General features: G+C 44.7%; 1 protein-coding gene across 2 annotated transcripts in view; it reads right to left on the bottom strand.

Moving 5' to 3' along the window:
* Positions 1-13,334, bottom strand: part of AGAP3 (ArfGAP with GTPase domain, ankyrin repeat and PH domain 3) — a 1,011,227-nt gene that overhangs the window by 350,621 nt on the left and 647,272 nt on the right. For both annotated transcript variants that reach the window (XM_029587235.1, XM_029587233.1), the window contains exon 12: positions 8,079-8,234. In XM_029587235.1, coding sequence (XP_029443095.1) covers positions 8,079-8,234 — 156 coding nt within the window. The remainder of the gene's footprint in view (positions 1-8,078; positions 8,235-13,334) is intronic.

The following is a 13,334-nucleotide window of genomic DNA, read 5'->3' as shown; positions in this document are numbered from 1 at the left end:
GTTTTACATTTAACTTGCCAATGTTTATGCTTTATCCTATTTTCTTCTGTTGGATCCTTCTTCCAATTTTTGAATGAAGATCTTTTGGCTAGAATAGCTTCTTTCACCTCCCCTTTTAACCATGCTGGTAATCGTTTTGCCTTTTTTCCACCTTTCTTAATGTGTGGCATACATCTGGACTGTGCTTCTAGGATGGTATTTTTTAACAATGACCACGCCTCTTGGACATTTTTTACTTTTGTAGCTGCTCCTTTCAGTTTTTTTTCTAACAATTTTTCTCATTTTATCAAAGTTTCCCTTTTGAAAGATTAGCACGAGAGCTGTGGATTTGCACACTGTTCCTCTTCCAGTCATTAAATCAAATTTGATCATATTATGATCACTATTGCCAAGCGGCCCCACCACCGTTACCTCTCTCACCAAGTTCTGTGCTCCACTGAGAATTAGATCTAAAATTGCTCCCTCTCTAGTTGGTTCCTGAACCAATTGCTCCATAAAGCTATCATTTATTCCATCCAGGAATAGTTCAGATGCCTCCATCCAGAAAGTTAAAGTAAACAACTACCTGGATTCTATCATTATGCCGACCTTAACTGAGGAGGCAAGACGGGAACTGGACGCTGAGATTACCACTCCGGAAATTCTGGCCACTATCCAGTCTCTTAAAACGGGAAAATCCCAAGGTCCAGATGGTCTTACGGCCAAATTTTATAAACAATCCGGCCCATATTTAGTAGCGTCCCTACAGAAAGTCTATAACTCTTTACGAGAAGGGGATAGCCTAGTTAACGATGCCAATTTAGCAGGTATTACCCTACTCCCAAAACCTGGATGAGACCCCACAGTTTGCAGTTCGTACCGGCCAATATCGCTGATATATCTAGACCTTAAAATCTTAGCAAAAATTCTGGCTGGTAGAATAAATAAATATATAACAAAACATCCACCAGGACCAAGCAGGATTTATTCCAGGACGATTGGCTAGGGATAATGTCCACAAACTCTTAAATTTGATGTGGGTGGCGCATTCCAACCAGTCGGAAGCCCCCTTTCTGTCCATCGATGCTGAAAAGGCATTCAATATGGTGCACTGGCCTTTTTTGTTCGGGGTATTAAAAAAAATGGGATTCGGACCCTTCTTCTGCGGATGGCTTCACAAACTCTATGAAAAACCCAGGGCCTGCTTAAAATTAAATGGAGGCTACTCTAATCCTTTCTTTGTTGGACGAGGGACCAGACAAGGGTGTCCATTATCCCCAGCCCTGTTTGCCCTTTTCTTGGCGCCATTGGCTATTAGTATTCGTAAGAATAATCAAATTAATGGATTTAAGGTGGGGACCCAACAGTTCAAACTCTATTTGTGGATGATATCATGTTCACGGTCAGATCCCCCCCACACCTCACTAATAGGAATTGAGCAGGAAATAAAGAAATTCAGCTCAGCCTCAGGATTTAAAGTAAACTGGGAGAAATCAGAGATTCTTAACATTACACGTCTCCAAGCTACCGTAGACACCCTACGACTTGCAGACCCATTTCGGTGGGTCAATCAAAAAATTAAGTATTTGGGTATACAATTTTCGAGTCACCCTTGGGATTTATTCAAACTGAATTATATACCTCTGATACAAAAAATCTTTCGGGATTTAGACAAGACTACCTCTATCATGGCTTGGGCATATAGCCACCATTAAAATGAATGTTCTTCCAAAACTACTCTACTTATTTCAATCTCTTCCCATACTAGTGTCCAATAATTTGCTCCAAAGATGGCAGCAGAAAATCTTTAGTTTTATATGGAAGCGCAGACCACCCAGAGTTAGTAGACAAGTATTATATCTATCCAAATTAGATGGTGGGTTAGGAGTTCCGAATCTACATTGGTATTACGCAGCATCCCAATTATGCCCCCTGGTGGTATGGCACGATACGAGAGAACCTAAACATTGGGCCCAAATAGAGCAAGTTTACATGACATGTCTGCCACTCATTGCCATGCCATGGCAACCAAGGAATACGTGGAGGGATTGTCCTGATATGTTACCAACTACTAGAACCACTATGCAAATATGGGATAGATGGAAGAAGAGATTGGTGGGCAATAAGGATTATTTCTATCTCACTCATCTCTTTCATAATACGATTTTTGTACAGTGTCATTCCCCTTGGTCTTTCTCCACATGGAAGGCTAGTGGATTGACCTGTATAGAACATATTTGGGAGGGTAGTAAATTAGTATCTTTCTTGGCTTTGTGTAGGGTCTATGGTTTATTCAATCGCGAAGTCATGGCATACAACCAATTATCCCATTTTTATAGAACTCTAAATCTTAAAGCTCTGTTGAACTCAGGTAAAACTTTATTTTAGGGGTTCTGCTCTGCCCCTTATGTATCCAAAAAACTAATATCTAAAATATATAAATTGTTAAATGCACCCCTGCTTACACCTCCTTCTTTATTAAAAAGTGGTCTCTTGATTTACTTTTGGCAATTGAGCCGGAGACTTGGTCAAATATCTATCACCAAATTAGTAAAGCTTCGGTTTCTTCGAACATTGTTGAGAATGGATATAAGATTCTCTACAGATGGTACTTTACACCTGCTAGAATATGTAAACTGACACCTGGTAGTACTGGATTTTGCTGGAGGGGGTGCGGGGAGACAGGGTCCTTCCTACATACATGGTGATCAGGGAAATGTGTTGTGCCACTGCGGACTCGGCTGAAAGAACTAGTTTCAGTTATCCTAAATACAAACATTGAATTTTCAGTGGACTTTGCTTTATTACACAATACAGAGGGCCACGACACGATGGCAAGACATCCGTTTTGCCTACAAGCCTGCATAGCCCTGCGAATGGAGATTGCCAGCTCATGGAAAACGTCTCAAGACCCACAGTTTTCGGCTGTCTTGTGACAATTAGATAATGTATGCACAATGTATAAACTTACAGTGAACAAACAGCACAACCTTCAATCATTTCATCATACATAGGATACATACTTAAAATGGTATGCTTCAGGAGATGGCTAAGACTATATATTAGAGTGAGTGAACCTGAGTCTTTGTGGAATTTAAGACACTTACCGGATAATCCTCTATGATTGGTTTGCGAGGGTGGGAGGGAGGGATTGGTACTGGGTATAAACTTGTAATCAATGGTGATATTTCTTCTGTATTTTGACTTTACTGTAATGTTGTATTACTCACCAATAAAAATGTAAAAAAAAAAATAAATTTCAGCTTGTGTGCTCGTTTTAAAATTAACCTGACAGGATATTAACTGCCGCTCATTGCAAGTTACCTCCATGTACCAAATGACCATTCAACTGTCCTAAAACACATTTTTCACACAATCTTTGAACAGTCAGGAAATTTGAAATTGGCCTATAATTTGATATTTTTTGTGATGGCAACGGATTTTTTTTGTAACCAGCCTTATGAGTGCTCTTTTCAATGATTCAGGTAAATAACGCTCCTGTAACAATTAGGGCCTTAATTAATACAAATGGACAAAGATCCAGTGGGTTATAAATGGAATGCAACTGTGTAATAACTTGTAGGCAAACTGCCCCCATTTTGACAAGACTTCCCACATAATATATCCTCCACTAGTTGAGTCTTCTTTTTCATCCTTAGATGATGCATGCATTTTGGCTACCTTCTCATAAAAATAGTTGGCCATGGGGAGAGAGTGGAAGGAGTATCAGCTGTTTGAGATGCTGTCGCTAGACCACTCCCCCTGAGCCTGGGTGTTAAAAGACAGTGGGTTGGATTTTAAAAGGGTTACGCGCATAAGGTATGCTTGTAACTCTTTTAAAAAACCCCTGCGCGCGCCGAGCCTATTTTGCATAGGCTCGGCGGCGCGCGTAAGTCCCGGGGCTTGCAAAAAAGGGCGACCAGGGGCGTGGTTTCGGATCGAGGGTGTGTTCGGGGGCGAGTGGGCGGTCCGGGGGGCGGGGCCTGCCATGCCTGCGCGCGTAAGTTACTACTGCCTGGAGGCAGTAGTAACTTTTCAGATAGGTGGGGGGGGGGGGGGGGGTGTCTTGATAGGGCCGGGAGGGTGGGTTAGGTAGGGGAAGGGAGGGGAAGGTGCGAGGGGGGGAAGGAAAGTTCCCTCCGAGGCCTCGGAGGGAACGGGCAGCGCACACAGGGCTCGGGGGAGGAAGGAAGGGGGGAGCACCACATATTCTCCTTGCTCACTACCCTTCTATCCCCTCCCCTCAATCACTGTTTTCCCAACACTCCCGTCCCCCCAACTCTTATCACCTTATACCTTAGTCCCTCCAGTCCCTCACTTACTCCCTCCCCTCTCCTCCACACAACCCATAGACCCTCCAATCTACTCACTCACTCTTTTGCCCTCCCACATCTCACTCTCCCTCCCTCCTGATCCCCTCACTCTGTTTCCTACCTCCCCTTTTATACCCATACTCTCTTTCCTCTTCCATTTCTCCCATGTGGTTACAAGGGGCAGAGACAGCAGAGTCCAGGAAAACAGCATAGGGCAGAAGTAAGGCCAGTAAACCAAAATACCAATAATAGCAGAAGTGGGGCTAAAAAGCATTCACCATGTGGGCCTTTGACCATGGCCATTCTCCCTCACAGCTACCTCAATTGTGCATGGAAATTGCACAAAAATCAAGGCCATGTGGCTGCCCCCATCTCAGGGTGAGCAGCTCTGCTCTGTTCTGCTCTGCGTCAAGGGCTAGGGGATGAGAAATAATCTGAGTTGGAACTGATTTACACTGCTAGCTCCACTCTGCTTCCTTGGCTCCTAGAAAAAAGTTCACAGAACACGGTTCTGAGTCATTATACTAGAAATTAAGCCTGAGTGCAGTCAGTCTAAGGGATGTCTACTATGGGTCACAGGAGAAGGGTAGTAGTATTAGCGCTAGGTTTTAGATTTCCTACATGGGAACCTGAGATGGTGAGCTCTCTGAGTATTTAAACCCCTGCCACTTTCGTAGGGCCTCTAAGGAATGAAATCTGGATTTAGAAAACTGGGAAGGGCGCCTTTGGCTCACCTTACACCTTTTGCTTTACAAGGAGGAAGCTTTGCCACCTTCCTTTCAGCTTATTTTTCAATCATGCCTGCTATCTTAGAGGAGTGCTCTCTCTCAACCAGAGCACACAGGCAGACTGTTGGAAGTCTTGCTAGAGCTTCATTCCTGAAGGAGGCAACGAAGAAGATATGTGCTAGCCATTCGGTGTTAGCACATCTACATCATCAAGAGAGGAGTACGGAGGCAAGGAGAATGCCTGAACAACTGGACTAAGGTAGGAAAACTGGGACTTTACTTAAGGACACTTACATTGGGAAAAGATTATCTGATCCATCAAATTCTGGGAGGAAGCTCCAAAAGTACCTCATGAATTAATTCATTTGTATTTGTATACTGTTGTTCTGTAGACAATCACGACGTTACACAGCAAAAACAATACAATAAAAGCAAGAATTACAATAGCAAGAATTACAAAATGTATATTTATCAAAATTGCTAATAAATTTCATTATACATAAAACAATAATCTTCCAGCTTTAAGTCTCTGTGCTTCTGTTTCACCCTCCTTGTCCTAGGCTTTCATATTGTACCAAAGTATGCACGTCCAAATAACCATGTTTTAAAATCTACCATATAAATGGGCTTGGACCGACGTGCTCTCGCGCATGCGCAGTAGAAAGCAGCTCTACTGCGCATGCGCGAGAGCACGTCGGTCAGAGGGGAGCCCAGCGGACTTGGAAATGGTGAGGAGGAGCAGCGGCGGCAGCACAGGTGGTCTCCGGGGGGTCTCTTTCTCTCGCACGGGGAGAAGCGGCGGCACAGACACAGACATGGGAGGTCGCCGGGAGTCTCTCTCTCGCGCGCGCCTCATCACCGAGCGTCGGGCGGGCCAGCAACGAGCCCGGTGGAGAGGCGCGCGAGAGAGACACCCCCCCCGGAGACATCCCATGGAGCAGTGGTGGCGGTATCTAAGTGTCAGGCGGGCCAGAGAGAAGAATAAAGAGTGGAGGAGGGCTGAGGGAGAGGGACGGGGTTGTGGAGGAGGTGGTAGAGGATGGAAGGAAAAGGGAAGTTGTGGAGAACATAGAAAACATAGAAACATAGAAATGACGGCAGAAGAAGACCGAATGGCCCATCCAGTCTGCCCAGCAAGCTACGCACTTTATCCTTTTTTTTTTTATCTTTTTCTCTCCCCCATCTGTTACTATTGGCTTCCAGTACCCTCCCAGCCCTAATTCCCCTCCACCCCACCACCAATGTAGAGAGCAGCGCCGGATCTGCATCCAAGTGAACGTCCAGCTCAATTATGGGTAGCAACCGCTGTAACAAGCTGGCCACACACCTGGCCCCATACTCTTACCCACCCCTGTTTTTTTTTTTTTTGGAGATGGCAGCCCACCATCCTTCTGCTCCGTGAAGGTGGAACACCGACCACTGGCATCCCGCTCCGTGAATGCCTCTGTGGCTACTGCCGCTCCGTGCAGTGTTTTGCTGCCTTTTTATTCACGTCCTCTAGACACAGACACAGACATGGGAGGTCGCCGGGAGTCTCTCTCTCGCGCGTGCCTCATCACCGAGCGTTGGGCAGGCCAGCAACAAGCCCGGTGGAGAGGCACGCGCGAGAGACACCCCCCCCCCCCCCCCCCGGAGACATCCCATGGAGCAGCGGCTGCGGGGGAACAGAGCGGCTCTAACCGTGCCGGTCTGACCGATGGAATCTCGCCCGTTTTAACGGGCTTAACGGCTAGTCTTTTATAAACGGCCTTACATCCATCTGGACATGGAATTCGACCAATGCACCAGGAATAAGACATGGCGATACTTATTAATGCCATACTGGGTCAGATAAGGGTCCATCAAGCCCAGTATCCTGTCTCCAACAGTGGCCAATCCAAGTCGCAAGTACCTGGCAAGTACCCAAACATTAAATAGATCCCATGCTACTATTGCCGACAACAAGCAGTGGCTATTTTCTATTGATTCCTCCAGGTACTTATCCAAATGTTTTTTAACCCCATCTACACTAACTGCCTTAACCACATCCTCTGGCAATGAACTCCAGAGCTTAATTGGGTGTTGAGTGAAAAAGAATTTTCTCCAATTTGTTTTAAATGTGTTACTTGCTAATTTCATGGCGTGACCCCTAGTCCTTGTATTTACCCGTTCAAGTCCTTTCATGATTTTGTAGACCTCTATCATATCCCCCCTCAGCCGTCTCTTCTCCAAGCTGAACAGCCCTAACCTCTTCAGCCTTTCCTCATAGGGGAGCCACCCATGCCCTTTATCATTATGGTCACCCTTCTCTTGTTGTAAAGAACAAGAATTTGTAACTGAATATTTTATTAACTTTTCAATCTTTAATCAATAAAAGCTAAGCTGGAAACTATCCTTTGCTTCCAGTGTGATTATCAGTGCTGTTTACAAGAGACTACAATAATAGATTGACTACTGAACAATGCTCAGGACCTAAGAAGTAATTTTGGACATCAGATTGAATTAATATCAGAAGATGACCATCAGTTTAAACCCCAATTGGAAGGGTGGTCTTTGGGGTCCTGAGATGGGCCACTGGCGTAGGTATTATATGAGCAATAGTGACTGAAGCCTTGACAACTGACACGGTTGCTCACAAGTTTCAAACCTGTGCCAAGTCAGCCTCTTTTTGTGTTTGCTTCAGGATAACAGGACTGGGGGAGCTGCTGTTCTCTTCTCTGTCTGCTTCAGGTTCACCCCCTCTCCTCCTCTTCTTCCCTGAAGGTTGCCTGCTGCTCTGCCTGTTAAGTCTGAAAAGAAGTGGTGGAACTCTGTCCCAGGCCATTTCCCCCTACACTCTGTGCTTTTGTCCAAGCTCAGGCTAGAGACTGACAATCCCTCCCACCTCTGGTACAGCTGCTGGCTCACACCCTCCCTTCCTGGGACTAAGCTTGTTTCACCTTCACAATTTGCACTGTGTCTCACAGCCAAAGGGGGCAGGGCTCTCCAAAAGTACACACCAGACACTTTCCTGCTTAGTCACGAAATCCATGGCACTAGGTGCATTGCATTTGGTGGAGGTGGTGGCATCTAATCTTACCAGGATTTATGCAGGCGCTGGCTGCAAGCAGAGTCTCACTGCCCTGGTCCGTGCTGGAGATGGAAAAGGAACGCTGATGGAAGCCATTGGACTTGGAGCTGCATGCAGAGAGGGTCATGCCACTGAGAGATCCACTGCTGACAGAGTGCGCAGCACCTACGAAGGAAAAAAGTCACAAACTGGTTACCAGGCTTAGCCCTTGTCCTTTTTAGTGGCCTTCGAAGGCTGGGGACAACACATTTCAGAAGCCGGTACAAAATCTAGCCAACTTCTGGATATCTTGCAGCTGAAGTCCTAAATTGCTGACAAGTTTGCAATCAGGATAGTGTGCACAAAAATGACCATACAGTGCGTAACCGCACTATTTGGCATTCTTGCATGTTTTATTTTTCACTTAAAAACCATTCACAAAACTTGTGCCAAATTGCTAATGAACGGAGAAATCACGCAAACCATTTCATTAGTAATTCAGGGTAAGTTAAAGTTTTGCATAGAAAATTGCACAAATGGGCAATTGCACACCAACCTTAGATATACTTCAGTGAGCTCTGCTAAAAAGCTAGTGACTTCTCCCTAATCTGTTCACCAAGTCACCACAGGATCCTTTGCCTCATGAAACAAATGACTCACAGTACTGGGCCATTCCTGTGGAGATTTCTACAGGTTAGTACATCATAAAATAGGGATGGGCAAGTCCAGTCCTGAAAGGCACCTAAAGCAGTCGGATTTCCAAATAAAACTAAATTGACAAGATACACAGAAAAATGATGGAAGAAAAAGACCACACAGGCTATTTTATTACTTCCGCATTTATACTGTTTTATTGCATTTCTTTTACCTTTATTTATTTCAGTTTATTCGCAAATCTACCATACCCATTGTTATTTTTCACTATAATATGATATTGATATCAAAAGTTTTTCCTTCTCTTGTAACGATCTCTATACCATGTTCCGGTTGTACGTTGTTATTATAGTTCTATAGTTATATGAAAAGCCCCCTCCGCTTGGGCATCTCACTGTTTTATGTAAACCGGAGTGATTTGTATCTGATACAAGAACTTCGGTATATAAACATTAAAAACAAATAAATAAATAAATGTATTTAACGATATTTGTGAATCACTTTACAGATTAAAAATTGCTCAAAGCAATGAACAAGTACATAAAATGCAGTTCAATATACAATTACAAAATACAGTTCCTAATTCCCCTTTATAAAACTAAATCCATGTTGCTATTTACTGTATAAATGTACTTACAAAATTCATAGTCTGCCAATCCACTAATCACAGCGAATAACAGTAAAACATTCACAATAATTCAATCTCCACATTAAACAAAACAACAGAATATAGGGACAATACACGTCAGCCAGGGACATAGCACATTCACATAATAATATCAAAGTGTGAGGAAAACAGTGCCCACCCAACCTTCATCCAGTCCACTCATCCATATCAGCTATTCAGGTTTACAATCCCTACCACTCCCTCAGGGACCCCCAGGCATTTCTTCCAGGCTTTGCTGAATTCAGATGCTGCTTTTCTCTCCAGCACTTCCACTGGGAGGCTGCTCCATACATCCACCACTCTCTGTAAAGAAATATTTCCTAAGATTACTCCTGAGTCTGCCCCCTTTCACCCTCATCTCAGGACCCCTCAATCCAGAGCCTCCTTGCCACTGAAAAAGGTTCTCCTCATATGCATGGAAACCTTTCAGTTATTTGAATGTCTCTATCATATCTCCCCTATCTCCCCTTTCCTCCAGGGTGCATCATGTTTAGATCTTTAAGTCTCTCCCCCCCCTAATGCTTTAGGATGAAGACCACTGACCATGTTAGCAGCCTCCCTCTGGAGCGACTCCATCCTGTTTATCTCCTTTTGAAGGTGGGGTCTCCAGGATTGTACTCAGTATTCCCAGTGAGGTCTCACCAGGGACCTATACAGGGGCAATATCACCTCCCTTTCTCTGCTGACCAGTCCTCTCCCTGTGCAGCCAAGCATCTTTCTGGCTTTTATCATCGCCTTAAACATCTGCTTGGCCATTTTAATATCATCAGCTACTTTCATGCTTAGAAGAATTTCACAAACTATACTATACCTCTCCTTTGGGCTTTTACAGCTTAAATGCATTACTCTGCATTTTTTAGCATTAAATCTCAGCAAATAACTCTTAGCTGCCAAACCCTAGACCATTCTTTGAGCTTCACTGTTTTCCACACCTTCCTGGCTGTCTGCACTGTTGTAGATTTGGGTATCATCAGCAAAAAGACAAATCTTTCCTGATCATTCCTCCACAATGTCACTCACTAGTAATGCCCCTCTCCTCTGAGTGAACTCCATTTACCATTACTCAGCCAGTTTCTAACCCAATAAGCCACTGTAGGACCCATACTAAGTCACCTATGTGGAACCGTGTCAAAGGCCTACATCTATCTAGTGCTCTCTCTGAACCAACTCTCTAGTCACACAATTAAAGAAATTGACCAGTCATCTGATAAGACCTAATGCAATCAGATAAATAAATAAATGGTAAAGCCATGCTGCCTCCGATCTTATCTATTGGATTGCAGAGAGTACACTATCTTCTGTTTTCTCATTAGTTTGCACACCACAGAGGTCAGACTATCTGGCCTGTTGTTCCCAGCCTCCTCTTTTCTACCACTTTTGGGAATAGGAATCACATCTGCCCGTCTCCATTTCTCCACAACTACTCCAGACTCTAAAGAAGCACTGAAAAGGTCACCAGTGGAGCTGCCAGGACATCTGACCCCATTGCTTTATGGACTTTTAAGTTTACATAGCTCCTCACAAACACAAATTTATGACATACAATTGACATGCACCTCACTCCCAATCCTATTTGTTTTCATTTTATGTGGTCTTGGCTCCAGAGCTTTCATAGTGAACACCAAATATATTTGTTTTTCCCTATCTTTCAGCTGCTTCTTTAGAAATCCACCGCAGCCTCATTTTCTTCTTTCCTTAGTTTCTCTCCTAACAGAAACGTTAGCTCCAAAACCCCAGCTTTCAGAAGCACCACACCCTTTGCAAGAGAAGAGGACCAGAAATGCGAGCCACCCTCAATGCTTCATTCTATAAATTTACTTACATGTTTTATACAGAAGGAATTTAAATCAAAACAAGAGCCAATAAGATGTGTAACTAGGTAGATATAAGTAGATTAACTTTAGTGTGCTGGGGTCATTGACAGACAAATATAAAATAAATCAATAAACTAAAAGGACTTTACATTAGCTTTACATCCCTACTCCCTTAGAAATTTTAACTCGATAACAAATCAACACAATTAAGATGGCGAGCCATCTACCTTGCCGCTGCCTGGACCTGTAGAGAGAGCACACCTGGGGTCATTGAAGCCACCCGACACTGACATCATCATCACTTCAGGGCCTACTAAAAAGCTGCCCAGTGACACGGAAATGAGCCGCCTGTCCTGCTGCTGTCTGGACCCATGCAGAGAACGCATCTGGGGTCAACAAGACCACCTGACGCTGATGACATCACCAAGCCGGGGGCCTACTAAAGGAGGCACCCAGCAGCACGCAGAAGACGTGAGCCAAAGAGGCACACCTCTTATGCTGGCATTTTTATCATTGCTTTGCCAGCTAAGGATGGGGAAAAAGAGGAAGCAGAAAATTGTCTTTCCTTCCTTAACCTATAGTTCAACAGAATGTAAGGAATTATTAGGAAGGGAATGGAAAATGGAGAAATTACTTACCTGATAATTTCGTTTTTCTTAGTGTAGGCAGATGGACTCAGGACCAATGGGTATCGTGCTCTCCTGATAGCAGATGGGAGACAGAATCAGATTTCAAAGCTGACGTCACCCTACATATACCCGTGCAGCAAGCTCAGCTCTTCAGTATTCTCTTCGAAAAGCCAGAGTGGATATATGTTGCTTAATACTTGATTAACCTTGAACTGGTTCAATTGATTAGCAAATGTTGCTTACCTGTAACAGGTGTTCTCACAGGACAGCAGGAGGTTAGTCCTCACATATGGGTGACATCATCAGGATGGAGCCCAATCACGGAAAACTTCTGTCAAAGTTTCCAGAACTTTGACTGGCCCCTACTGGGCACGCCCAGGATGGCACCAACCCTGCAGCCAGCAGGGGTCCCCCTTCAGTCTTATTTGATAGCTACAGGCAGTGCCGAAAAATAAAACAATAAAGCATTACGAACACAACACCGCGGGGCGGCGGGCGGGTTTCGTGAGGACTAACATCCTGCTGTCCTGTGAGAACACCTGTTACAGGTAAGCAACACTTGCTTTCTCACAGGACAAGCAGGATGGTAGTCCTCACATATGGGTGAGTACTGAGCTGAGGATGTCCGAACATGCACCAAATGTACCCAACGGAGTGCAACAGGCACAACAACTGGGGTGGAATTTGGTAGAGGGCATCCTGAACCTCACCGGGCAGGCGGAAGGGTGTTGGTACGTCACGTTGGAAACAGGTTACGCAGGACAAATTGGCCGAAGATGGAATCTTGTCTTCCGGCTTTGTCCAAGCAATAGTGGGCTGCGAAAGTGTGGAGTGAGCTCCAGGTGGCAGCCCTGCAAATGTCAGGAAGTGGCACCGATCGTAGGTGTGCTACTGAAGTCGCCATGGCCCTCACCGATTGTGCTTTAACACGGTCTTGGAAAGGAATGCCTGCATGCTGATAGCAAAAAGATATGCAATCCACCAACCAGGAGTAGCGAGTCTGTTTACCCACAGGCTGCCCTAATTTGTTGGGATGGAAGGAGAAGAATAACTGAGTGCTCTTCCTGTGGGCAACTGTACGGTCTAGGTAGAACGCTAGAGCCCGTTTACAGTCGAGGGTATGCAGAGCCTGTTCCCCTGGAATGGAGTGGGGCCTGGGAAAGAAAATAGTAGTATGATGGATTGATTAATGTGAAACTCCGAAACTACCTTAGGCAAGAACTTAGGGTGAGTGCGGAGTACTGCCCGGTCCTGCAGGATAGGAAACTAGGGCGTGTAACTCACTAACTCTGCGAGCTAAAGTGATGGCTAAAAGGAAAATCACCTTCCATGTGAGATATTTTAGGTCACAGGAGTGAAGAGGCTCAAATGGAGGTTTCATGAGCCGACCAAGAACCAAATTAAGGTCCCAAGAAGGGGCCGGAGGACGTAAGGGTGGCTTGATATGGAGCAAGCCTTTAAGAAAACGTGTTACGAGGGGTTGCACTGATATAGGGGCATCCCCGACACCTTTATGGAAAGC

The sequence above is a fragment of the Rhinatrema bivittatum genome, chromosome 2 (genome assembly GCF_901001135.1).
Source record: "Rhinatrema bivittatum chromosome 2, aRhiBiv1.1, whole genome shotgun sequence".
NCBI lineage: Eukaryota > Metazoa > Chordata > Amphibia > Gymnophiona > Rhinatrematidae > Rhinatrema > Rhinatrema bivittatum.
Note: the sequence above shows the minus strand (reverse complement) of the source record. Positions and strands in the feature narration are given on the sequence as shown.